General features: G+C 39.5%; 3 protein-coding genes and 1 long non-coding RNA gene across 5 annotated transcripts; 2 read left to right on the forward strand and 2 right to left on the reverse strand.

Annotated features, from left to right (window-relative positions):
* Positions 1-903: 903 nt before the first annotated feature.
* On the reverse strand, positions 904-4,886 carry yju2 (YJU2 splicing factor homolog). Its single transcript, XM_012852592.3, has 8 exons — positions 4,743-4,886; positions 4,409-4,509; positions 3,392-3,536; positions 3,144-3,278; positions 2,851-3,032; positions 2,560-2,725; positions 1,393-1,564; positions 904-1,297 (listed from the first exon to the last, which is right to left on the reverse strand). Exons 1-8 carry the CDS (start codon positions 4,764-4,766, stop codon positions 1,176-1,178), a joined length of 1,047 nt encoding a protein of 348 aa, XP_012708046.2. The 5' UTR covers positions 4,767-4,886; the 3' UTR covers positions 904-1,175.
* Positions 4,887-6,474: 1,588 nt separating this feature from the next.
* Positions 6,475-8,467, forward strand: LOC105917704 (cocaine- and amphetamine-regulated transcript protein). Its single transcript, XM_012852576.3, has 3 exons — positions 6,475-6,896; positions 7,090-7,170; positions 7,643-8,467. The coding sequence occupies exons 1-3, from the start codon at positions 6,762-6,764 to the stop codon at positions 7,748-7,750; spliced, it is 324 nt and encodes a 107-aa protein (XP_012708030.2). The 5' UTR covers positions 6,475-6,761; the 3' UTR covers positions 7,751-8,467.
* LOC118566957 lies at positions 6,812-10,389 on the reverse strand. Its single transcript, XR_004933395.1, has 4 exons — positions 10,135-10,389; positions 9,857-9,970; positions 7,635-7,743; positions 6,812-6,893 (listed from the first exon to the last, which is right to left on the reverse strand). It is a non-coding gene; the product is annotated as an uncharacterized LOC118566957 (long non-coding RNA).
* Positions 10,390-12,519: 2,130 nt separating this feature from the next.
* LOC105917702 (microtubule-associated protein 1S) lies at positions 12,520-26,928 on the forward strand. 2 transcript variants are annotated; one of them, XM_036150678.1, is made up of 10 exons: positions 12,520-12,719; positions 14,560-14,649; positions 16,273-16,355; positions 18,018-18,155; positions 18,755-19,265; positions 21,317-21,403; positions 21,497-23,967; positions 25,014-25,155; positions 25,265-25,482; positions 25,629-26,928. In XM_036150678.1, the coding sequence occupies exons 1-10, from the start codon at positions 12,566-12,568 to the stop codon at positions 25,782-25,784; spliced, it is 4,050 nt and encodes a 1,349-aa protein (XP_036006571.1). In that variant the 5' UTR covers positions 12,520-12,565; the 3' UTR covers positions 25,785-26,928. The 2 variants fall into 2 exon arrangements, with proteins under 2 accessions (XP_036006571.1, XP_012708028.3); XM_012852574.3 differs by having other exon boundaries at positions 12,521-12,719; positions 14,560-14,655.
* Positions 26,929-27,389: the final 461 nt, after the last annotated feature.

Raw genomic sequence — 27,389 nt, forward strand, 5'->3', positions numbered from 1 at the left:
GGTCCAGTTGTCTGTGATGAATCTAAAGTGCTGGTTTCACTGGACCTTCAAACATGACAATAATCTTAAGTAAAATATCAAATTCACCAAAGCTTAAATTCAGAAGTGTTTGAAGAAACAAGGGGCCCATCATGGTCACCTGACTTGAATACTGCTAAAAATCTGAGATAAAAAAAAAGGCCCACACAAACAAGATTATTAATGAGCTCGAGGTCTTTCCCCATGAGAAGTGGGCTGAGATTCTTCAGGAACACGACCAGAAGCTGCAGTCTGGCTATGAATCATGTTGGCCATAGGTCATAAAAGCAAAAGGGGTGATCTACTGGCTACTAAAGGTAATTGCTTGGATAAGTTTAATGCAACTGGACATAGGAACCGCAATCCTTCCCCAACATATAACCTTCTCTACAACAGTGTCAAAATATTTAATTACAAAACCCTAAAACAGAAACACCCAATAAATCATTGTTAATGGTTTGAAATAAAGTTATGGGTGTGGTCCAAATGTCTAAATGGTATTTCAAATTTCCTTACTTAAGTTGTTGCCATTTTACTACCCATTAATAATCTCAATCTAATATGTATTCTAGTAATTATTCAGAATAAACCAAAATCACTTAAATGAATGTATTTTCAGGGAGTAGTTATGGATCTACACCAACTGCAGTCAGGTAAAACGTTACCCACTTCTCATATTTTATCACATTACATCATCAGTTCCCTGGGTAACGCACAGGTCAATCATCAGATCAATTAAATCAGGATCTCCAATAATTTGATACCTTTCACCTAAACCTGCTAAACCACAAACCTGTGGACAATGGACAGAACGTTAAATGTAACGCCAACATTTGTGACTGATATAGTTAGACGGAAAACAATGGCTTATAAACACAAAAAACATTAGTTTAAACCGTTTTTTTCAAGTTTTAATGAAATATTTTAATAGAATACTTGATAAACTGTTTAACATCACACAATTACTACACAATTTTGTTTTAAATCAAAAAAAATTCATAAACGTGTATTTTGGAGGTTGAGGGCGTATGACAATCTAACTTTTCCAGGTAGTTGCCGACCAGCAAACATTAACCAATATCCAGAACCCACATATGATTCAGTTTCCAAGCAGAATTTCAACCTCAACATGTTTTTTTTCTCTCTGCACCTCTTTGTCACTCGCTGTCATTGCTGTCACTGTCTGAATACGCCCCCAGTAGGCTCAGAGATGACGAGCCGTTTTGTGAAACGCTGGATTTGGAAGCATCTGTTGAGTCTCCTTTTGATGTCTTTGAATCTGGGAAAAAAAGAAAAGTACTGACGTTAGCTGTGACTTAAAAGTTGAACAACAAGACAACCTGTGATCAGCTGTTTGAAACGTGGCTGCGTCACCTGTTTGCGATGCAGGAGAAGCAGTTGCTTCCTCTGTGCCGGGTCTTTTATCCGTCACTGTTGGCTTCTTTCGCACCACCAGGGAGCTTAGTGCCCCCCGAGCTCCCAGGGTTCCAACGCTCTTCTCCCAGCTCTCCACCTTGGCCCGCTTAACTCCCCCAGATGCAGCTCCCTGTTAAAACACGGTAATGTCCTGAACTTTTATTTACTTCTTACAACGTGATCTTTGTTTAAAGTTAAGTAATACCTGTAAAAGCAGGACACTTCAAAATGAAAAAAACAAAAAACAAAACAGTTAAAATATTAAACTATAAATAGGGGTGTCCCGATACCACTTTTTCCAGATCGAGTACAAGTATGAGTACTTCAGTTTAGATACTTGCCGATTCTAAGTACTGATACTGAGTACTTAATAGATTACACATAACTTAATATCAATGACCACTGAAAACGATTGATCATCAAAAAGGGCGATGAATTCGGTTAGTGCTTCAGTTATCGTCTCTCTTCCATTTTCTTTTGGAGGGTCAGCCAATAACCTCTTGGTGTACAGCACCAGTACCTGCTATAGAGTGCCGTCTAGCCTTTGAGTTGCAACGTAGCTCAACCCAGGAGGAAAATCAAGCACAAAATTGGAATCGGGGGTCGCTTTTACAAGTACGAGTATGAGTACTTGACGCTGGTATCGGGCCCGATACCGATACTAGTATCGGGACACCACTAGCTATCAATATCTAACATATCGTGCAGCATGATAGTTCCTACACATTTTTCCGTACCTGACTGAGCTGATGGAAAAATAAATAATAGAATCCTAAACAACTACGCACACGTGTGTATGCAAAACAAAACATCCAAATCAAGTCTGAAGAAGGGCAGTATTCCATATCAGCAATATTTAAAAGAGCACTTTAAACGCACACAGGATCAAAGTGCTGTATAGAGAGTAAATAAACAGCAGCCATGATATCATTAAATCAATATCAAAACCAATAAGGCTTGAGTAAGTAACACAGCCCTATACTAAAATATTAGATTAGTCATAGAATTGACAAAACAAAGTAAAATGAAAAGAAATAGTATGTAAAATGAATAATAAGATAAACTGAACAATTTTAAATCATGGAGATCTTCCATGACACTTTCTGCAACAAGGGGTCCACCAACCTGTAAAGCAGCTGCTTTGTCAGTGGTGAGGATATCTGTTGGTTTGTCTGCACTGGACTTCGACTGGCTGCTGCTGCCGCCGCTGCTGCTGCTGCTCTCCTCTTCTCTGTCTGAATCAGAGTCAGAGTCTCGCAGTCTTTTCACAAGTGCACGCTCCAACATCTCTCTGAAACAAAAAAAACCCAGCAACTTTTGAATGTGCTGTTTAACAGCAAAGACTTTACAGATAAGTTTTGCGTGATGTGATGCAATATTTCATTATCATCATCCGTTTGGTGCCTCCTCACTCACTTCGTTTCGCGCTCATCCTCTTCTTTTTCTCGTTCCCTCTCTCTCTTTTCCAGCGCTCTGTATTGGTCGATCATTCCCTCAAAGTCTACTAGGGCCTGCCTCTGGTTGAGCTCCTTCAGTTCCTGGAGGTTCTCCAGAACTTCCATCTCCATCTTGGAATCCTTTGTGCGATTCTCCAACACCTGGTAAAGAATCAGGCTACAATGACTCATTCACTCTTTGCGTTAACTTGGGTAAAAGCTGCAAAAACAAAAACAAACAACAACAACAAAAAACCTGAATGCAATAAAGACCTTCATGGGGTTGTTCAATTCCTCATCTTCCCTCTCCTGCTGGATTCTCTTCTCCTCTTCCTCAATGAGTTTCTCAGCCTGGAAGTTACGCGTTGCACCATGCTCCATGGCGTAGTCCGTGTTCTCCGGGTCAGTCTATAATATCATTTTGAAGTTAATTGTTTGATTCAGATTACAAGACCCTATAAGAGAAAAGGGTAAATAGCAGTATGCGATAATGATCCGATATCGACGGCGGGCCCACTCACCTTAAATGTGATCTCAGCAAGGCAACGAGTGCATTTGATGTAGAACCGGAAGATCGGCAGTCCCATGTAGTGCTCGTTCTGAACGGTCTCTTTGCGCGCATTGAATTTCTTCCCCTTGTAGATGTACTCACCGCATGTTTTACACCTGCGTGTGAGAAGCGATACAATGAGCCCTTAGAGGTAAGGAAAGGTTTCTCATTGATAAGCTCAAATCGTTTGTTGTTAGTATTATAGAATTCGTTTTATTTGGCGATAAGGGTCAGATTAAACTATCTATCCAAAAGAGAGCTGACCACAAGGGCACTGAAACATACAACACATAAAGTATAATAAGATCTGCGTAAAACACAGAATGTCTACAATACACAATAATCTGAAACTTTCAGATTGCTAAGCAAGCTTTGCACTGAAAGCAACCAGATCCCTTTATTTATATTGTCTTTATATGGGTGCCATCCTGGGTGCCATTTTTCATAGCACAAGTCAATAAATGGCTGATATGTTTGCAAACTTACTAAAACTAACCCCATTACCCATGCAGCCCTTTAGATACAAAGCAAAGAGGATAAGATTGTGCTTCCATGGAGCTAACCATCATTTATAAATGAAGAATGGTTTTAGCACTGCTGCCTTTTAAAGCTACAGTTCTACTACTCTAATTCAACCAGAAGGACAGAAAGGGTAATATCTGCTCTGTCCTCCTTAACAGTTAATTATAGGATCAGTGCTCTATAGAAAAAAAACTCTAATACTCTGTAGGGGATCTGAAATTAAGACAGGATCATTTTGGGACAGGGCTGAAACCGAACATCTAAGCTAATGTTTATGAACTTTGCAGTTCATTTGCTTTTTATCTGATCACCCTTTATAGCAATTTAGAAGTAATACACAGTGCCACCGTAAAAAATCAGGAGTAACGCTGGTAGAAACAACAACAACAACAACAACAGAACACACACACACACACAAAACATTTCAGGAAGCCTTTTTTTAAACATTCGCAAGACAGATATATACCTCATATTGAATGGAGCCATCAATCTGACCACATATTGACGATCTTTGGGGAGTTTAAGCTTGGGGATTTTAGCAGGATCGAAATCTGGAGGGTAGTATTTCTGTAGAAAAAGGAAAGTGTTGGAGCAAAGTTAGTCGTTGAGAACAGAAGCGTAGCTCTGTTATGTAAAACATTTATTTACACACATTTAAACACAATTAAGATAGAATCAACGATAACAAACGGGTTCAAACACAACACTTAGCATAACTGCTAACATTAACCCTCGTAATTCGGTCACATTGTAGATAACTCCTCGAAGTTAAGTCAAAATGCTCTCTTTTGATTACTTACATTTAAGACTTTCCTTTCGGACATTGTTGCGTTTCTTTGTAATACAACGCTAGAAGAAAGGCCCGAAAAATATCGAAAGGATTACTTCACAACGCTGTGTTGAACTGTAAACTTCCGGTTTCGTTGCTCGCTTGCTTCCGACTTTCAAGAAACGCTGCTGCCCCCTTGTGGTGCAAGTGGCCACCTGCAGGAGCGTTCCTTTTGTTTTTCCTATTTAGTTCTGAATATGTAATATTCATATACAGACATATACAGAATGTTAAAAATAGGAGAAGAGAAAAAACAAGATAAGGAAACATTAAGTACAAATTCAAGGAGTGGGTAGAAGCATAATCTTGATGTGACCCACCCTTTACGAGACACACTTTCACATTAAGTGACGAGTCATGTGACATTAAGAACCCTCTAAATACTGTGCAGCAAGGTATGTATTTCCTCCTAATGTAATTTACATATTCATAAATAATTACAACATTAATAGTAACATTATATTTGCATATAAGCAACAGTACTACTATCAATAAAAGCAACAACTCTACTACTTAAAAGCGCTTTGGGTGGTCAGGAAAAGCACTATATAAGTTAAGTCCATTTACCATTTTACCATTTAAAATAATAATAATAATAATAATAATAATAATAATAATAATAATAATAATAATAATAATAATAATAATAATAATAATAATAATAATACCCCGCCTCTCGCCCAGTGTATGCTGGAGATAGGCACCAGCAACCCCTGCGACCCCATGAGGGATTAAGCGGTTTGGAAAATGGAATTAATGTAATAATAATAATAATAATAATAATAATAATAATAATAATAATAATAATAATAATAATAATAATGTTTTAGGTATGGCACTTATTTCTAAATCCCTTTTTATATCGTGACAAACTGTTTAATGTTTAATGGACATTGCTTGAGCTCCAAATCCAGACTGTTCCAAAGCTTCGCTCCAGACTGAAATGCAGATTTCTTATTGTTTGATATTTGATATCGATTTAAACCTTGTAGCTCTTCCTTCTTCCTTCCTTTTTTTATTTATTACCAGAATTTCTATTTGTCCATAATTGTGCACAATAAAAACAATATATAAAAAAAAGTTGAAAAAAGTCGAGAGAACACACACACACACACACACACACACACACACACACACACACACACACACACACACACACACACACACACACACGCGGTTTAAATTAGCAAACACAGTTCTGTCTACATCACAGTTGTCCATGTCCATTTCCTCTCTGAAGGGGGTGGTGGGGTGAAGGTCATCCGTGTAGGAGGAAATTAAATCTTGATCACAGATTGGTGTCAGTGGGGTTTAATTTGAGGTCTGATTTAGGCTATATTGAAAAGTGAAAACATCAGAAGATGGACAGGGTAGAACTGTGTTAAATTATAGATGAAGAAAGACCTGTGCTCATCAAGAATTCATCTTTGATAGATCCAAGCAGTTTAACAACTTCATTTAGAATTGACACTTGCAGAATTAGTCTAACAATTGTTCTTTATAAAGCTATGATGGATGAGTTCACAGTTGCACAAGCACTTCAAGTCTTTCGCACATCAACATGACTCATGAGTGAGTCAGAGAGCTGGTCTAAACCCCATAATATTTTAATGTAATATATCACATTATTATTTAGTTTTTTTTTTTCCATTTCATGTTAATTTCACCTGGTACTATCCCACTGAGATTAAAATCTATTTTACCGAGCCATTGCTGAAAAGTCCACAAAAGTGTCAAAGATGCAACAGTTCACAGTATTTGATTAGACAAAAAAAAAGGTCTTATCAATCCGCTTAGAGAGACAAAGGTGCAAATCAGTGTCACAGAAGTCAAAGTTTAATTAATATTTCATAGGCTGGCTGATGTCACAACTCCTTGTGAAGCACATATAAAAGAGGGACACTGTAGGTGGGACGTTCTTCACAAATATAACTCAGACTTGTCTCCACCTGCTGCAGAGAAGGACGCCTCCTGTTTGAATTTCAGCACCATGGTCAGCGCCCGGACCCTCCTCCTTCTTACGGCCACCTGCTGCGCCTACCTGCGACTGGCCCGAGCGGAGGAGTCCTCACTGGAGACGCGCTCCTTAGACTTCACCCTGAAAACCCAGCAGGAGAAAGACCTGGTAAGAGAATGGCAGCATTTATTACACAAATGTTCTTACAAAAAATTATCCTATCGTGATAAATTTTGACCTCTATACTAAAAGCACTTTTATACAGTTTTTATCACAGACTGAGTCACGTTTAAATACCAAAAGAGAACGAGAGATTGAAAAGAGGAGACTGATTAGCTTTTTGGTGTGTTTTCCTTTTCAGATCGATGCTTTGCAAGAAGTTCTGGAAAAGCTGAGAAACAAAGAAATGCCCTTAGAGAAAAAACTTGGCTGGTTACCTTCGGTAAGCAAACAGAGCATTTTTGAATTTTGAATTGCTTGACTTAAACCATTTAAAATAAAATACAACAATGAAATAAAGAAGATGTTTCTATTTTGTCATATATTTAATCTAATTTTACTTTTTATTTTTTTATATCCATCATTTTTCAATTTTTCATCTACATTTAGTTATTTGACAGGTTAAATAGAATCGAAATTGAATTGAACATTAAGAATAAAATCAAATCAATGAAGTTGTTGCTATACTGTTGTTCAATATACATATTCAGCATACATTGAAATGAAAGAAAAAGCCCAACAAAGTCCTAACTTATTCATTGTGAGTTCTATGAACTCCAAGGACTTTATGTTTTTTGGTTTTGAATAGAAACGCAATCTGTCAGTAAATGCATATACCTCTTAGATTACCTTTATTTTCTGTAAATTGTTCCCCATACATGTTTGCAGCTAACTGACCTGTTTTACCTTTTCAGTGTGATGCAGGGGAGCCATGTGCTGTACGTAAAGGGGCACGCATCGGGACCCTATGCAGCTGTCCCCGGGGGACTTCCTGTAACTTCTATGTCCTCAAATGCTTGTAAAGAATAAACAGAAATACAAAGGATACACAGCTTTGGGTCAATTCGCCTTTTTGCCAATTTTACACCAATATATTTTACACGGTTTTGTTACTTCTTCCTTAAATTTCAGCCATGTCATACCAATCAATACATTGAAACTATTTCTTAATATTTTGTTTTTCTTTGTCACTGCTATTTAATGAAATACGAAGATATCTGGTCAGAAACTATTCAAAATATATTGATATAAAGCACTTTAACTTGCACCCTACTTCCATTTATTTTGAGCCACCTGACTTTACTGAAAATAATTCAACATTTTAATTTAGTCAGTAATATTAGCCTCAAACTTGAAAATAGGCTCATTCCTTATGAATGCATCAACAAATGTGAAGTCTTACAATCTGTAGTCAAGGAAAAAAACAAAATCTGCTAAGTTTTATGAAAGGAACATGATTACAAAGTTATGAAATGGCAAAAGGGCGAAATGACCGGCTCCTGTGACATGCACTGGTGTGGAGTAAATTAAGTGACGAATGTAAGATTTGGCAGGGCATCAGGGAGCTCTGTTTATGCCCATTCTGATTTTCAAGTAGAAAAAATATTAAATGTCTGACCTTGTGAAAAACTTTCTGATAATATTTCCTTCTAATTCAGTCAATCATTGTGGAACATATAGCTTGTTTATAAATATATTTGTAAGAGCCAAAGCCATTAAAGTGACTTTCAAAAATCAAAGAGACTGGTTTGTGTTGGACAGGACTTATAGAAGGTTTAAACGCTATGGGTCATTAATGTTTTGAACAGGAGAACAATGAAAACTTTTCAATCATCAACGAGGATGGAACCGGGAATAATAGCATCAATAACTATTAAAACCCTTAGTCTTATAAAAAAAAACAAAAAAAAAAAACAATTATGGTTAATGTGGTGGACATTACCCAACCAGTGCTTGTATTGGTCGGGCTACTGGTTAAGAAATGTAAATGCTGTAGTATCAAATTAGGGAAGTCTAAAAAATCTAAATTGTAAAATGCTTATGTACACAAAGTCAAATCTGCCATTATCTAATGAGAACTGGAAGCTAATACATGAAAAGAAAAAATCAATGTAGAGCTAATTTATTATGTATTTATTTAAAACATGTTTATAAAAGTTTCATTATTTTACTGTTGTGTGGTACAGCATGTAATGAATTGATTATATCTATTGGGTTTAGTCATCAAACTTAAGGGGTGGGCCTGGTCCTGCTCCTGTCAAGATAAATAGTCTGGAGAGGACTTAACAAGAAAGCTAATCAGTGAGATGTCAGTCTGTTTGATGAATCACTTCAACACTTTAAATTAGTTTAAAGTGCATTGCAGCAAATGAACCATGAAATAACTTATATTATTACATTTTAAAATCAAACATTAAATTCTGACATACGTTTTTATTAAGTTTACATTTGATCACATGATTATATATTGAAAAAGGTCAACATAATTTTTTTCAATAGGACTTCAAACAAGAAGAAATTTTCACTAAATCACCCTGGAAAGTTAATGTGGTGGACATTAGCCAACCAGTCCTTGCATTGGTAGGGCTGCTGGTTTTGAAATATAATCAGTAACCCTATGGAAGCATGATCAAGTTTTTCAGCATTGGAAAAGAAATGTAATGGACATAGTTTAAAATGTTCTTGAGAAAACAAAGGCTTTAGGTGTTTGATTGGAGATTCAAATGAGGGTCAAATCTTACCCCAAGATCAATGAGGAAAGTGGAGGAAAGGGGAATGTGGTCAGAGAAGATTATGGGTGAATTAGATGATGAATGAATCTGATGCAGTGTGCCAACCACTAGCACTAGTGCTATTACTACTACTACCACTACTACTACTACTACTTTATTATTTATAGAACACTTTAAAACAACCACAGCTGTAACAAAGTGCTGCACATGTCAAATAAAGAGCATTACAAAGGACAAGAAAATAACAATGAGAACAGCAAATAAACTCAGTAAAACCATAAAAACAAAATAAACTAAAAACAGAAAGTTTCAGGTTCTGCTAAAGCCACAGAATAGAAATGGATTAAAAAAACAAACAAAAAAAACAACTTTAAAAGTGGGCAGTAAAGGGCTCACCTGATCTGAATAGGAAGGTTATTCCATAGTGAGGGAGCGGACACACTAAAAGACTTGTCCCCTCTGAGCTTCCTGTTTGACTTTGGCACCTCCAGGAGCAGCTGACCAGCTGACCTGAGGCATTGAGCAGGAGCGTAAGGTGAAGGAGCTCAGAAAGGCAAGCCGGGGCCAGACCATGTCAACTTTTAAAAACAGATAAGATAATCATAAGATGAACCCTTAATTGGTCAGGGAGCCAGTGGAGAGAGGCCAGAGTGGGGGTGATGTGCTTTCTCTACCAACTCCAGTCAGAAGCCTGGCAGCTCTGTTCTGGACCAGCTGGAGGCAGACGGGACAGGCTGAGTCCAAGGTAGAGAGCATTGCTGTTGCCTGGCTGTAATAAAAGCATAAAATGCTATCTCAATGCTTTGTTTTGAGAGAAATGACTTAGCTTTTGCCAGCTGCCAAAGATGATAAAAACCGGATGTGACCACTGCTCCAACCAGGCAATCTAATTTAAAATTGTTGTCTATTTAAAAACCATAATTAGAAAATGGCTGCTTTAAATATGATGCTAAAAAGCATCAATGGAATCAATGGAAAACTGTTCACAGGAAGCACAAGGACCAAACAACATCCCCTCCATCTTTTTATCATTAAATTTAAGAAATGTAAGGCCATCCAGGCGTTGATGTCCTCAAGACACATCAGTAGCTGGTTGATTGAGAAGGCTTTTTTTAGTGTCATATATCAGCATAAGAATGGAAAGGATCACATGCTATTGAAGTTTTGAACCCAAAGGGAACAGACAAAGGGAGAAGAACAAGGGACTAAAACTGATTATTAAAGACGTACCAGTAGAGTAGTACTATTGTCGAACAAACACTTTGATAAACTGGTAAGCAGAATGGGAAGAAGCCTGGCAGTCATAAAATGTTGCTCATCATTTTTGACAAATAACATCATTGTGCAATTTATCAAATCCCTTGTATTATATAATTTAGGTTATTGTTCATCCGTGTATTCTGGAGCCTCGTGTACAGTAAAACAAAAATGACAAATTATTCAAAATAAAGAAGAGGTTATCCTCACAGGTGATTTTAGAACAAATGTCAACATGGTGCATGTTAGATTATCTTGGCTGAAGATTGATTTAATTTTTGGTTGGTTCATTTTTAAACTGGTCTCATTCATGAAAAAGGTTATCATGTGAAAACAGCAATAGATATACAACAAGGACACAGTTGTATACAATAAATATACAACAAGTTATTTTTTGCGTACCGATGTACATAGCTATTGTATTAGCCATGCTGCTGATGGTAGATTCACACTTACAAAAGTTAAAACAGATTCTTTCAAAATGTTGCTCTTACATAGAGCAATGGTTATATTGAACACTTAAATATTATGGAGCAGGATCAAATTAATAAATTAAGAACATATTTTCTTATGACAGAAACAACTATTCCAAATTATTTTGCATATTCTATAATGTTTGGTATTAAATATAATTTAATATGTATATGTCTTATATGGGCTGCACAGTGGCGCAGTGGGTAGCGCTGTTGCCTTGCAGCAAGAAGGTCCTGGGTTCGAGTACACCCCTGGGTCTTTCTGCATGGAGTTTGCATGTTCTCCCTGTGCATGCGTGGGTTCTCTCCGGGTACTCCGGCTTCCTCCCACAGTCCAAAAACCTGACTGTTAGGTTAATTGGCTTCTCCAAATTGTCCTTAGGTGTGAGTGTGTGCGTGAATGGTTGTTTGTCCTGTTTGTCTCTGTGTTGCCCTGCGACAGACTGGTGACCTGTCCAGGGTGTACCCCGCCTCTCGCCCAGTGAACGCTGGAGATAGGCACCAGCAACCCCCGCGACCCCATGAGGGATAAAGCGGTTTGGAAAATGGATGTCTTATATGTAACATTTGATTTTGCATATTTTGAGTTTCTTTTTTTTATTAAATCCTTGTCTGCATCTTGTGGCTTTTGAATTACTTGGTCCTGCTGAAACCTCACGAAACATGACAATTGGTAAATAGATTTGAATATAATCAGCAAAGAAGGCACAAACTCAAAGGCAGAATATGAATAGAACAGGACAGAGCATGACATGGAGCCCTGTGGAACACCACATATACAGTAATATGTACATGTTACATTATAATAATTATGGAAATATTTCATTTATTTGTTTCATGTCAACATTGTGTGTATGAATTATTATTAAACATTTTATGAATTGAATACGATTACGTTAACCTGGCAAGCTATATTCATAATGTGCTGCAGCACTATGTTCTGCACATTATTGTGAACGCACAAATTCCACGGGAATTCAGCTTACAGACAAAGTTAAATTTGTCTTATTTTTAGGACAGATGACTAATAACTCACCACGTTTAGATACTGGTTAATATTTGTTGTTTTTTGTCACACTTTGTTTCTAATCATCAAGCAAATCTTGATGCCAGAAAAAGACATTCCAAGTAGCTAAATGCAAAATGCAGTTTTCAACCAATGATTTTATTCATTCACAGAAAATTAAAAATACTCTGGCTATATGTTGTAAAATTTAACCCCTGTTTTAATAATGAACCACATTTTATGTATATATAATATTATACATACTTATAATATTATGTGAATTTATCATTCATAACAGCATTCCAGCGCAGCCTTGAGCATTCTGTCATAACGCTGCTGTCTGGTTTCCTCAATGACATCACTCCCAACATGGCGTCCAGCCGGGTGTTGGAGAGGGAGGTCCAGGAGGAGTCGAAGACCGCAACCCCGGACTTTTGCCCCCACAAGTACTCCCTGCTGGTTATCATCGGACGGACGAGCCGCCACAGACAGACGGAGCACATCCGGCAGGAGATCGAACGAGGTGGGTGCAGATTTCTATGTCACCGAAGCTCAACGCGTCCCCCCCTTTTTCTTCTGCGTTTGCACACGACTTCATAACACTGCCAAGTTCCAGTTGTCTGAATTTTCACCAGGGATGGCAGAGGGACCACTTTGCAGGGTTTCAGTAATTTTCTCCACCCTGAGGACCGAGGATGCGTCATCTGGCGATCCGCCACCATCAGCATCTCCCCCCTCATCCCTCCGGCTGCATTATAATGAAGCAGTCAGGAGCGAGGGGGTTTGTCGCTTTTTGTCGTTATGTAAGGCCAGGCTTTAGAGGAAATGTGGTGGGGATATCCAGCCTGTTGGAATCGATTTTCCACTAAGCTACTTAGTATTTATTGTCAGCATCACCTGGGATTATCAGTGAATGTCGGTGATTACAGCGGATTATAATGCATCGCTTTTATGATTCACTGCATCCTGTTTTTACACGCTGGTTTACAGACGCATCATCTGGATGAATTCATAAAGCTGGAAATAAATGAACGCCGAGAGCCACTTCGGACTTTAAATGAGCCAATTAACATGTCATCAGTGCCTGATGAAAACCCCTTTGTCTAAAATGTTGTGAACTTTTCATGAGTTTTGAAGACAAAAGCAGTTTTTAAACATGTCCAGATCACAAAGGGCTCCAACTAGTGAATATGTCCACTAATACCCATTTTCACCAGAAATTGTTTACAAAATTAAACTGGAAATTCACTTATATTTTTTTAAAGCTCAATAAATGGTCTTTAAGCTAGAGATGCACAAATTAATCATTGCTTGATAATTCTGACTGACGATCAGCATTGGAGCCCCCCTTCATCAGGGGCATTAAAACTAATAACTCCCATCATATTTGATCTGTAACTGCATCAACCAAAAGTATTTATACAGTGTTTTCTGCAGTTTAATAAAATTCAAATAAATGTTCTTATTCTTTAATTTATTTAGTTTTAAAAAAAAGATAATTAACATTTGTGTATGTTAGGAAATCTCTGACTTGTGCACTTCTGCTGTTATAGTCCGTTAGCAATCGCACACACACTTATTTCTTCGCTATATATATATATATATATATATATATATATATATATATATATATATATATATATAAATAAATATGTGTGTGTGTGTGTGTGTAGGGGTGCATTGCTGAACATGATCTCCACTATGGAATACAGTGATCATGCTTCAAAGATGTTTTTCTTCAGCAAGGACAGAGAAGCTGGTTAGACGTATGGGAGGATATATGGAGCTAAATACAGGGTGAACCTGGAGGAAAACCTGTAAGAGGCTGCAGAAGACAAACATAAAGCCAGAGCGGTTTAGATCAAAGCCTGTTCATGTACTAGAGCGGTCCAGTCAAAGTTCAAACCTAAATCTAACTTGAGAATTTGACCTACCTGTATGTAGTAAGGACGAATGGACAAAGACTTATTTTCAGTTGCTTTGTTTTGGGGCTATTATGACAAAATACAATAATACAGAAATGTTCAAGGGATTTGACTACTTTGGTATGAAGGTTGTTGACTGGTATTTATGTCAGATTAAGTAGGGCTATAGTCATTTCTAATAACTTACTTTCAATATAGACTGAATATATGTTTTGTTAAAAGTGCTGGTTACATGTTTTATTCCCCTATTTTAACGGAAATGGACATTTTAGAAAATAAGTATGGCCTACATTCAATCCCAAGTTTGTTTTGTGACCGTTTGAGTCTTAAAGTGTAAACTGATGATGATGATGATGATGATGATGATGATGATGATGATGATGATAATGATGATGATAATGTACCAGTTAAAACAGATTTTTTTTTTTATACCGTCAGGTATTCGGTCATGGGACGTGGACCTAAAATCCTGCAACTTGAATCTCTTTTTGCAAGAGTTCCTCTCCCGTCACACGGCATCCTTTAAAGGTGCAGGTAAGAAGCTTCTCTTTAAAACCTGAGAGGTCCTTCATGCCCAGATTCTACAAATGCACTCAAAGTGTTGGTTGGGCACCAGCTCAGCTGCTGTGGGGTCACTCAGGAAGGAAGGAAGGAAGGAAAGTTAGAAGCAGTTTGGTGATTGTTAGACGTGGGTGTAACCTTAGGACAGAGAACAATAGGAACCTGCAACCAGTTGTGCAAACTCTCCGTGTCTGTGTTTGGGTTTTAAAGCTTTTTAACATGCGCAGCCATGGACAGCTGAGCTCAGAGAAACTGAATAATGGTCAGGGTGGATATAGTCATGAATAGACATTTGTTCTTCTGTGTTCCACCCATCTACAGCAAATATGCAGCAAATGGAAAGTGCAAGAGTTGCATTGTTGGAAATGCATTCATTGGGTTTCTTGCCAAAAGTTAGATAAGAGGATCAATAAGGCTCTCAAGCTTTTACTGTTAATATGTAGCTGAATCCAGCAGCTGTGCTGCTTTTTGATGAAAGGTACGCATCAAAAAGAAACTAAACTTTAATTAGTTTTAGACAAACTAAATAAAGATTCTTTAGTTTGTCTAAACTCAAGAGGGGAGCCAAAGCCACCCTTAGATGTAAATAAAAAATAATTTGTTTATAGAAAGCAATGATAAACTTAACAGAGGAAGAGATTGACAGGTATTACATTATATTTCACTGGCAAAGTAACCGCTAAAGAGCAGTTTATAAAATGCATGGCACAATATCTGCATGATTTTGAATGTGTAATGAATGCAAAAAAAAAAAAAAAAAAACTGGACCCAGTATATTAAGGAAGAGAAGTGTCTGACCCAAAAAAAATCTACAGTAGATGAAGAGGACATGTGGAAAGTGTCTGAAAGTAGTTCACCTACTTTGTGCAAAATGTTGAGGTAATCACTTTTTAGACCTAAAGCTATAATGCTTTTAAGTGAAAATGTATTTTTTCTAAATAATGAAATAGACAGTTGGTGTCAAAGTTGTCTAGAGTATTTAATCTAATTCCAACCCAGGTTTATCGCCTGATTTAGCAATAATTTATGACCCATAAAATATTTATAGAACAGTGTGGAGAGCAGCCTCTAAAATGGAAACATAAATCTTCTGGACAGAAATAGGTGAAGATTTTTGAAGAATCAAAAGAAGGAGCAATAACTGATCGAGCATACCTTAAAAGATTACCAGAAATCTGTCCACTTAGAAGCAACATTTCAGTGAATCACGGCTCTTACATGTCTCATTAATCAGACAGTGCTACAAAACATCACTGTGTCACAAGATCAAAATAGTGCTAAGTTCATGTTTCTATTAAAGCCAGTTCCCTTTACACTGGATTTCCGCTGCACATTGACTGAAGCTGGCATATCATCCTCCGACAGTCACCTGACTCAGCTCTCTTCCTTCCTCTTGTTATTTTTCTATTACCCCTCCGATGATCACAGTTCACTTTTTGCCTTTTTCTTATGACGCCTGCTATCTGCTTGGATCTCTCAGGGTGTTTCCCATTGCTCTGACTCTTGTGTTTTTTTTTTTTTTGCTTTCTTCTTTCCCTTCTATCTCTGTGTCCTTCCTTGTCTGCGTGTATTTTTTTTCTGCCTCTTCAGGGCAGAAGTGTCTTCGGCACTGTACCAAAGTGTTGGACACACAAGTGCTGATCAGTCCATCTCAGGAACTGGCTTATTCCGAGGTAAAAATGTTTCCTTCATTTTGAATGAAAGCTCAGAATTAGGTCTAAAGGAGAGTATCTAATCCTCTGTCCCTCCGATAGCCATTCAAACAATCTTAACTAGAGCATGAGACAAATTAACAGAGACTATTCAGTCCTTAAGTGAGTTACTTTCATTGAGTAAATAAATATTAATCATAAATAAAATAATAAATATTTGTATTTATTTCTCCTACAGTGGATCACTGTAAAGCTACATTCTATGTATGGGGATATTTCTTTTTGCCAAATGTGTTTGGAAGTGGATGTCTGCAAAGACAGCCCTGCAAGCTTAGAATAGCTATTAAGTAGTCTTAATATCCTGGTCTTTATTGCAGCAAAGAGGTTCCACAACTGAACTGGACTTCCATACAGCAAGATGCTTATGTTGTTGCACAAATAATCTGTAAAGAATTTCAGTTTGCGGTCTTACTGATTGAAACCAGTGCAGTGTTGTCTGACAATTTCATGGGATAGTGGTCAGAATCACGGACGAGACACAGTCGCTACAGATTGTAAACAGTAAGGTTGCACATAGACATCCCTGTGGAACTCCACTGTTTGTTGTTAAATCTGATGTCTGTCTGTAAACTATAAAGGATTCCAGTGAAGGACATGTGGGGTTAATTTCTAACTAATGCATTTTGAAAACAAAGTCTAATAGATTAGATTTCCAGGGCCTTTAGAAAGAAAACCCCGCAACATTACAGATCCTACAATGTACTTAAATGATTATATATTTATCCTTTGTTTCACACTAAGCTGACCTGGAGTGTTTGCAGAAAAGCTCAGCCGTAGTCTGATCTAATCAAAGTGTAGGGTTCTAGTTTAAGTCCCAAGAGAGTTGAGTAAAGTCCACATGTTTCTGCTTGTGACAGTTGGACAGAAAACACCTTTTCTTGGCCTCAATCTTAAACAGCGAGTTGGCATGGAGGTACAATTTAAGATGATATTATTTTCTACTACCCCCCCGCCCCCTGCCCATCATGCTGAACAAGTTGGTGCATCCAGCCTAGATGTCAGTGGCTGCAAGTATTGGGCTTCTGTATCATACAAGTATAACCCAAGGAAACATAAAGTCATTGATTTCAAATTAGAAGTTATTTGAAACTCCAATCAACTCAAAAGCAAAGAAGAAATAAAAAGAAATAACTTCAGTCATATTATTTCCTATGGGTCCCAGTAATTGCAAGACCTGTTTTTCCTTTTGGAAAACAATTAATCCTCAATGTGGGATTTCTTTTCCTACTGAACAAATGTCCTCAAATTATAGCTTAGATTTTATTTTGTCCATTTTTCTATGGCAATAAAATACCAGTTTATCTGAGGGTTTTTACACATCTTTACCTGGGGTGCAAAGTGTGACTGTGGTCCATAGATGCAGATAATTTCATGCAGATAGGATTTTTAGTTAGTTATTTTGTTTCTACAATAATTTCCTGAAAATGCTGAATTTTATTCACACTTATCAGAGCATTAGTTTGGCCAACACCACCGACTTTTGTTTAACAGTCCAAAGCAATATGCACATTTGCTTACATATAAAGGACATTACATGCACTCTTTGGATATCTGCTGCTCTTTTGATTTTTGATGAATGACTTTGCAAAACACCACATTTTTCTATCTCTGTTTCACCGGCAGGTGTTCGCCCTGCTGTCCAGGGATTCTGCTCATAAGCTGCTGATCTTGGCAGGCCTGAGCGTGGAGGAAAGCGGAGAACTGCTGTTTCACAGAGGACAGTTTTCTCCTGGCCACCTCAGACGAATAATAACAGAGCAGGTACAGCACAATGATCCTTCTCCAATTTCATAAATGCTTCTATAAATGCAGCATTGTTACGTCACTTAGGATACTAATTTGTTTAGAAAAGAGTCCTCAGCAAACTGTGCTTTTAAAGGTGGATACGAATCTAAACTTAACTGGGGAAGAATACAATATTTTTACCTTTTAATGTCCCTGCTATGCCATTTGCATGAGCCGCATACTTTATACAAATATGGGCAAATCCTAAGGACACTGTAAAACTATGAGATAATCTTTAATAATTGAATGTTTTGAGGATAAGTATCTGCATTTAAAGAACAAAACCCTATTAATCTACACTACATTTGGCTTAAAGCATGTGTGCAGATTTATGTCTTAATTTGTTTTTCTTAGATGATTTCCTGCTAGTTTTTCTATAACAAAGGTAAATTTTCAAGCTGCTCAGGATGCTTTACTAATAGACCAAATGCCAAAACCCAGCATTTTAGGTTGGTGTAAACAGGTGAAAAGCATTTAACGGCAAATAATTGATCAAGATTGCACTTTTTAATAGTACTGTATTTTTAAACAGGTTTACCTTAAAAAGCAAACATATATAATAATTTTTTTTTCAGTTCCCAGATCAGGAGAGTTCCAGCTTCTGCGTTCCCCCGACCAAAATCAGTCTGACTCTCAGCTGTCCGAATATCGGACACTGGAGAAAGACCCTCCCGGAAAACCCATCCCTGCAGGCTCCCTTCACTCTACGCATCAACCCCCCAGAGATACTGCCGGCCATGGAGTCTCTGGGGGAATTTACGTCACTCATCTCCGGCACCATTTGCCCTGCCTCCCCCTTTGACCTGCTGCCACCTCCCACCACCGTGGGGTTCCTTAAGCTGTCCCGGCCCTGCTGCTACGTGTTCCCGGCTGGGCGCGGCGACTGCGCCTTCTTCGCGGTTAATGGGTTCACTCTTCTGGTGGACGGGGGCTCGGACTCTCAGGCCTGTTTCTGGAAGCTGGTCCGCCACCTTGACAGAGTCGATGCAGTTCTGTTGACTCACGTCGGCACAGAGAACCTCCCTGGTGCTGTCTCCTTCCTAGAAAGGAAGGTGGCTGAGAAGGAGCTAAGCTGTGATGTCAAAGGTAAGAGAACATTATCATTTAAAGATTAAAGTACACAGTGCTAGTGAGAAGTTGTTTTATTTATTTTAAAAACATGAACTGAATAGACAACTTTGAATCGTGGATTTTCTCTGATTCAAGATTATATTTACGCAGAGCAACACTGGTGTAAAGTTAAATGCCCTCAGCAAGTTGCAGAGAAACTCTTCCACTTTTTTATATTGTTTTTATGCAGATGCAATAAGTGGAGAGTTGGGACCCCCTTGTGTTTGGCAGGTGCCCCCTCTCTGCTGCTGAGAATACGGCGATCAGCCTTGTTTTGGCTGTCAAGCATACTGAGCCCACTTGAAGTGAGGCGCAAGTTACCCTGTTACTTTTAGCCCGAGGGCCTGAGCACTACCTTTAGCTAATCCAAACAGAGAGATCTGGAGAAATGACTTTTTGAAAAACAGGACAATAGTAGGGGTTGGGGTTGGCAGAATAAAGGGCTCGCCCAGCATGCCATTCATGCAATAACTGCTCCGGTTTGCCATCAACAACGTCCTGGCCTAATTCTTGCTTGATATTTTTGACCACAATTCTTGGCAGAATTGTAGAGTTCATTGAAATTGGTGGGTTTCCTTCCCTGGACCGTTCTTTTAAGGGCTGTGTGTCTGACAGGCTGATCTGCAGAATGGGAACCCAGCAGGGTGGCACCGTTCCTCTTCATCCTCTACACAGCAGATTTCTCCATCAATTCCTCAGGTTGCCATCTACAAAAGTTATCTGATGGCTCTGCCATGGTTGGCCTCATCACAGGTGAGGAAGACTCAGAGTACACTCGGTCTCAGGACTTTGTGGACTGGTGCCACCGGAACAGTCTCCTCATTCAAAGTCTCCAGATTCAAAGGGAAAACCAGGGAGTTGGTGGTGAATATCTTGATGCACAGACCCACAACACTGACACGGGTATAGATCTAGGCAACTGATGTGGAGATAGTGGACTCTTATAAGGACCTGGGTGATCACCTGAACAATAAACTGGACTGAAGTCACAAAACAGATGCTTTTTACAGGAATGGTCAAAGTAGTATCTACCTGCTGAGGAGACTGAGATCTTTTATAGAGCAAGGGGTGTTACTGAAGACCTTTTTCTGTGGTGGCATCAGCAACATTCTGTGGTGTAGTTTGCTGGAGCAGCAGCTAATCTACAGCTGAGAGGAAGCCATTTCATCAGCTCATCGGGAAAGCCGGCTCTGTTCTAGGGTGCCTTGTCGACCTAGTGCAAGTGGTGGGAGAAGGACAATTATTGAAAAGAAACAGCAAAACTGGTTTCAGGATATAAAGAAACTAACATTAAGCTTTTTGAATGGCACAAACTTCAATCTTGCTGAAAAGCTTTTTGGATACTTGTTAAAAGCTGGATTTGTGATTCAAAACCTAACCATTTTAAAGATGCATAATGCAAGTTTTGAAGTTAAATGTTATTTATTGTCTTTACCATACTGTACAGGGCCTTACAATTCCCCTACGTGTAAAAATAGGTATCTTCTATTTACCACACTTGCCTCCATGGGCTCCACTAGTCAGTTCATGAGAGAGCGATTCGGGGCCGAATCCTCTGGGAGTGCATGTGGGTGTGAGGTGCTGTGCGCTGTTGTTCACCTGGTTACTTTGCTGAGTCTCTGCCGTAATCAATGCATTAGCATCTCTTACATTTCTTGTAAGAACAGTGATCAAAGATCCAGCCAGAGTTAGCCAGGATCTTGTTGATGGCAACAAAAAGTGCATGGTTTCTCTGCAACCAGCAAAGATACCAAATATTAGAGGGGTGTGTGTGCACGTTTATATATTTGAGTCTGTATTCATAATAATGAACATTTGTAGATTAGAGAAACTCCACAATAATTTCAAACTTCTGCACACAATTGGTGTTCTTAAAATTCATTCAAGAAGTTTTGATCTTTTCACCCTAGAACAAAAAATAAATATGCACCAATAAATGTTCAAATTAAATATACTATTTATGAATGAAACTGTAAATGCTGCTTTGCATAATTCACACTTTAATGTCCTAATTTTTGTCTGCACAGATGACTTGTCGAAGAGGCTTATCTCTCCAGAGCTGGGAGTTGTTTTCTTCAATGCTCCCAGCAGGTTGCTGGCAGAACAACTCTCTTGTGAGTTCTGTAATTAAGCAAACTAAAGATTTAGTCTTTTTGTTCTTGCAGAAATGTGGAAAATAACATGAGTTATCAATCGTCTCCCTTAAGTTGCAGACAATGTGCTTGAGAGTACACAGCAGGCAGCCACAACTTTACAGCTCTTGAAGAAGTTGGACATCAGGCCGCAACCGATGTTTCGACCACAAGGAGTCCCCATAAAGCCAATCACCTTGTTTCAAAAAATGGGAGTGGGACAGCTGGATTTATATATTCTTTGCCCAGGCAAGAGCAGCCAGGAGTATGAGACGTTCATGCAGAACTGGCCGGACGGAAACTCATCGTCGCAATGTCTGCCTCTTGCTACGCTGGTTTCAGTCTCTGCCCTGCTCGTGTGGCATCCAGCGTGCCCTCAAGAGAAGGTGGTCAGAGTGCTGTTCCCCGGCGCAACTCCACAAGCAAAACTGCTGCAGGGGCTGGAGAAGCTCAAGGGATTAGAGTTCCTCCAGAAGCCAACAGTAACTACCGGAGATCTTGAAAGGCAGGGGGAGGACAGGAAGGCCAAGAGGACGGAGAGTCTGGACAGCGGCCGGTCGATAGGGAAAGAGGGAACAACCAGGCAAGGGAAAGAACGAGGAGCTAGAGAAGAGGGAAAGGATGCATCAGTGAAAGAAAAGGGAAAGACATTGAGTGGAACTAAAGATTCTGATAAAGCTAAAGTCAAGGAGGCTGGTCTAAAACGTAAACCATCACTATCAGAGAAGAATACTTTAAAGAAAGGGTTAGGGAAGGATGGTAAAAAAGAGGAGAAGACAGGCAACAAAGAGGAGAATAGTATTAAAAGGACTGAGCAGATAAAAAGAGATGGAGTTCCCTCAAAAACCAAGAAGGACAATAAAACAAAACCCAAAAAGGATGCAAGAAATGACAAAACAGCAGAGAAGAAAATTCAAAAGTCATCAGCAAGTAACGCAAACAAGGACAAGAAAGGGCAGGCGAATAATAACTCAAAAGAGCAAAAACAGGGGTCTTTGTCAGACATCTCGGAGCCAGGGTGCCCTGGTACTGACAAGCAGAATCACAAGAGGGAGACAGAAGTTGAGGAGAAGCAGCACGGCTCCAAGGTGTCTACCCCAGAGGATATGACGGCAGAGTTTCTCAGACTCCGGGAGGAAAGCGCACTGGAAGTAGCGGAGCCGGAAACAGCTGCCTGTGATGATTTAGGACGAGAAACAAACCTTGGAGGCTTTGGTGAAGATGCATGCAATAAAAGGGCTGAAAGATTCATAGAAGAGGCAGCATTTGGTTTAGGAGTAGCGAAAGTAGAGGACAGTAAGAGTTTAGCTCAAAACGTCCCCGGGAAGAGTAGCGAACCACAGGCAGATCTCCAACGAAACCGTCCCGATGAGTCTGTCAAATCTAGTAAACCTGCAAAGGTTGTAGGATTCCCGTCTCCTTTGAACAAATCATACAATGGTGAGCACGCAGTCCAGCAAGACACAACCCCAACCGAGTACACACTTCTGGATGGGGCTTTGAGACACTCTCCTCCCACGCACTCCTCTCCAGAAAACCAGGCCCCTAACAGCCCTGATGAGGAAACGGTAGAGCCAGTGTCCGCCGACTCACGTCCTAACAGTGCGGGCCACACTCCCTACTGCCTGTCCCCGGACGACGTGTGGTGCAACAAGGCCACACTGAGCCGGCTTCAGGCCCTCCATTCAGCTGACGCTTACGGGCCAAATGGGTCATCTCGGCTAAGCGAGGAGCAGGTTTGCAAGACCAAAAGCGCCACTGAAAATACCAAAGAGAAGCATCTAAGCTTTCTTTCTTTGGGTACATGTAGAGAGGGTTCTTCGGATCCGTCGCCCTCTGTAGCCACAACCACCACCACCACTCACTCATTACCAGCAGAGGTGAGCTCGCCTCAGTCCACAGAAGTAGATGAATCCTTATCCATGTCCTTTGAGCAAGGACCAACTGCTGGGAGCCAGAGAGAAGGAGATGACGGAGTTTATCTCTCCCACTCTAATGGAGGATATTATGTGGGAAAGTCTTTACCGATGAAGATGCCTCCCAGATCTTTGGGTCAGACCTCAGAGCTGGGGAGACCCGCTGCACCCAACACTCTCCATTTCGAGGGATCAGCTCATGACGTGGACCTCTGTTTGGTTTCTCCTTGTGAGTTCAAGCATTTCAAAGCCCCAGATTCAAGCTCGGGCGCCAGTGAGGGCTCTAGAGACGTAAGCGGTCCAAATCACCAGGGCATCAACAATAACAACCCGAAGGACAGGTCACCCAGTGAGTCAAATGCCCCCGTCTGCACAGAGGACTGCCCGTCCACCACAGCAGACGGAGCTTTGGATTTGGACTCTGATGATTCATGTAGTGACCCGTCCAACTCCCCTTGTAACCACAACGTGAGTCAGACTCTGCCCCCCGACCCCCTGCCAGCCCCTCTCAGAGACAGCCCACCCCTGCCTCCCCATCCCGACACCTCAATGCCAGTTCCTCAGTCCGACTCTGAAGCTCATGGAAAGAGAGCAAAAGCCACTGCAGCTCGGGGAAAACATTTCCCAGGGGTGAGTGTGTCACATCAGTGAGGAAGAAAATGACTCTGATGAAGCTATGGATCTGCATGGGTTCTCTGAATTTGCTGGCTTGTGAAGTTTTATTTATTTCTCTGGCAGAAGTAAGCTTTATACAGTTGCCTACCCTACAGACGCATTCATATTTTCTAATGTCTTTTAAATTTTGTCACATTACAACCTCAAACTTCAGTGTATTTTAGAAAGATTATATATGATATAACAACAGGTAGAAGGCCAGGGATGCATAGTTTTCATACTTTTTTTTCTTTTAGTTTTTTACAGACAAAAGTGTAAAACCATGGTCTGCATTTGTATTCAGCACAGAGTCAAAACTTTGTAGGCCGACTTCTCTCTGTAGTTACAGCTGCCAGTTTAGCATGTCTAAAGATTGAAATGTTTGCCTGTTCCTCTGGTATCAAGTTCCAAGTCCTGCTGCAGATTCCCAAATGAATTTAGAAAAATAAATTTTACGGGGCCATTCTGACCCGTAAATATGGTCTGGGTCTATATTTAAAGTTATTGTTCTGTCAGAACGTGAACCCCAACCCCAGTGTCACATTGTTTACAGAACCTACAGTTTTCTTCTCAGATTGCCATGCATTTATCCCCATCAACTTGTACTACCTTCCCTGTCCCAGCAGAAAAGCATCCTCATAGCTAATACAGTGCACCAGTATGTTGCTCTGTGGGGATGGCACATTCAGGTTTGCGTACTGTGTTGGCTTTCCTCCACTCAAAGTGTCCTTCTTTCAACAATGACAATTTTCTTGCCACTCTTATGCCAAGGTTGGGGATGGATTTGTTTTTCTTTTGCAAAAAATGCAATGCACATGTTTTGTATAGCCCATACACCTATTCTAAGTTGTTTAAAAGGAACCATAATGGGAACCCTTTAAATTTTTTAAATGTACATGACTGGGCATGATTCCCTGTTAACATCAGTAATATTCATGATCAAAGCTGTTTTTAAAAATTTTTTTAGATGATTGTTTTGTTTGTTTTTTGCAAAGGTATAATAAAACCTTTTTTTCCACCAGATTATTGATGCCCCCCAAAAATCAGGCTCAGGGAAAATCAAAACAGGAAGCCAAAGTGGAGCCATGAAAGGGAATCTCTTCTCCTCCCGAACACTTTCCTCCAGCACTCGCACGGCACCAGCAAAATCATCACCAGCTCCTAGTATGTTTTTTTTAAAACTGGAATCCGCTTTTATACCAGAACATGTCGGTACTAACTGATGAGAAAAGCATTTTCACATTATTTTGTTTTCTACTCTCCCTCCTGTCAGGCTCTAAGGCTCCCTCTGCTGGTGAAGTCAGTATTTATGTGGACTTAACTTATATTCCATCTGGAGCCTCCTCTCCCACGGTCACTGTGGACTTCTTCAGGTGTATTCGCTCCTCCTGCTACATCATCAGCGGCAACAGCCCACAGCGGGAGGAGCTTATGAGGGAAACTCTGGATGCTCTTCTGGACGGCAAGACATCCTGGCCAGGAGTCATGCAGGTAGAAAACACATGTGAAACTTGAAGCATATGTGATCGTGCTGCCTGCTACCACCCAGTCAGAGGAGCTACTATTAACTAGTTGGTTTACAGGTGCTTGCAAAATAATCAACTACTGACTGAATCTCTCCTTCTCTGTGAGCTCAGGTGACAGTGATCCCCACCTTTGAGTCGGCCTCGATGCAGGAGTGGTACCAACAAACCCTGGACAGGCAGCGGGAGCTGAGCATCACTGTCCTGGGATCCAACAGCACGGTCGCCATGCAGGATGAAACTTTTCCTGCCTGCAAGATCGAATTCTGAGGTGTAAAATACATGAGAGTCGATAGATGGAAATGTCAGTGTAAGAGTTAAAGTGCAAAGACTGGGAGATCGATAGAGATAGAAACAGGTGTTATAGGGATATGACCCACACTCTTTGCATGTTAAAGGTAAATTTAAAAAGAAGTTTGCATGCTTCTGTTGGCCAATGACCCTGTTCAAAACAGGAGAGGAGATGAAACTTACTGGAAAGGATGCATGTCACTCAGTGAACACAGAGAGTTAGATGATAGTTGTTGCCGTAGATTACTCAAATTAGCAAGCAGAGAATTAAGGACACAAACTGGAAACTCAGATTGAAGTTTGCAACATCCAAAGCGACAAGAATTTGCCAAATTCAGATACATTCAAAAGAGTTGTAGAGGTTTGCGTACCATTTAATCTTCAAGGAGTTCAGATGTATAGTTTGTGTCCAGGTGTTTGTTGTGAGCACTGTAAGCAGATGTAAGACGGGCTGTGATGTGTGTTGTAGCTGCTTTTAAAGGTGTTGTGTCACTGTGGCCTTTCTACTGAGATCTGTACTAGAAGGAACCAATTTTTTGACTTACAGTCGCCCACCAACGACTAATTATTCCTTAAGATGAGGGATTAGCTGATTTTCCTGATTTAACAGCATTACAACAATTGTAAAATTTAACATCATCCTTCAATTGTAATCCAGTAAAGGTTCTTATTATCATGCAAACCAGGAAGTGGGCTTCAAAAAGCTTTTTTTAAAATAAATTGGAGCTTTGCCCAAAAATATATAATTACTACAATAATTGCAAGTGTAAATATAAAACAATCAAACATTATGTTTTAGAAAATATATTTTGCACAGAGTAAAATCACACATGTGAAATGGTGATATTAGGAGCTTTATTGGCTGTAAATAAAAGCTGATGTGATGGAGTAATTCTGAAACTGGAACTGAAAGAATGGTTGTAATCAAATGAAAAATGCAAATCATATTACTTTCATTATGCAAGTCCATGATTACATTCATGTTGCTTTTTGAATATCACTTATCTATATACCCTATATAAACAATGTCATTTGGAAGTGTAAAGCAAAACTAAGACAGTGTTCAGATGCTGCACTGTTGCTCCTAAATTGGAATAAAATATGTTTTACATCTTTACATGAAGTAGTTGGAACAGTGTAATTCATTTTTGACATATTTATATATCAATATCTTGACTGAGACACATAACAATGTGTCTGAAAACACATTTATTCAGCATGGGCACCAGCATATACCTTAGCATTACTTGAATTTGCAAACATACATTTGACCAGCTTCATCATGGAAAGACTTGTACTCTAAAACCTGCTGGGTAGAGACATATCGAATTGGGTTACTAAGGTTATTTTTCACTCCTGGGTCAAATGTGGACCAGGCCGTATGTTTTTTGGATTTTGACTGACTTAAAGGCATTGAAGTAGATACTTAACCTAAAGTTTATGCTTGTGGATTGTGGGAGGAACAGAATATGGAAATTTCATAAAGAAAGGCCCTTTGTGAGGCCCTGGATGGATATCCAATTTTAGTTTAATCCCGCATTCAGATATATCGACAAAAACAACAGACCTGAAAAGATAATTAAA

Source organism: Fundulus heteroclitus, chromosome 19 (assembly GCF_011125445.2).
Source record: "Fundulus heteroclitus isolate FHET01 chromosome 19, MU-UCD_Fhet_4.1, whole genome shotgun sequence".
In the NCBI taxonomy this organism is placed as follows: Eukaryota; Metazoa; Chordata; class Actinopteri; order Cyprinodontiformes; family Fundulidae; genus Fundulus; species Fundulus heteroclitus.

Bases quoted from the DNA above. Each gene is read 5' to 3' on its own strand.
- LOC105917704 (XM_012852576.3), top strand. From the start codon at position 6,762: ATGGTCAGCGCCCGGACCCTCCTCCTTCTTACGGCCACCTGCTGCGCC. The intron at 6,897-7,089 runs GTAAGAGAATGG...TTTCCTTTTCAG, and splicing joins CCCAGCAGGAGAAAGACCTG to ATCGATGCTTTGCAAGAAGT. The intron at 7,171-7,642 runs GTAAGCAAACAG...TTACCTTTTCAG, and splicing joins AACTTGGCTGGTTACCTTCG to TGTGATGCAGGGGAGCCATG.
- yju2 (XM_012852592.3), bottom strand. From the start codon at position 4,766: ATGTCCGAAAGGAAAGTCTTAAAT. The intron at 3,279-3,391 runs GTGAGTGGGCCC...ATGATATTATAG, and splicing joins TTGCTGAGATCACATTTAAG to ACTGACCCGGAGAACACGGA. The intron at 1,565-2,559 runs GTTGGTGGACCC...GTGTTTTAACAG, and splicing joins ACAAAGCAGCTGCTTTACAG to GGAGCTGCATCTGGGGGAGT.
- LOC105917702 (XM_012852574.3), top strand. From the start codon at position 12,566: ATGGCGTCCAGCCGGGTGTTGGAGAGGGAGGTCCAGGAGGAGTCGAAG. The intron at 16,356-18,017 runs GTAAAAATGTTT...TTTCACCGGCAG, and splicing joins AGGAACTGGCTTATTCCGAG to GTGTTCGCCCTGCTGTCCAG. The intron at 18,156-18,754 runs GTACAGCACAAT...TTTTTTTTTCAG, and splicing joins GACGAATAATAACAGAGCAG to TTCCCAGATCAGGAGAGTTC.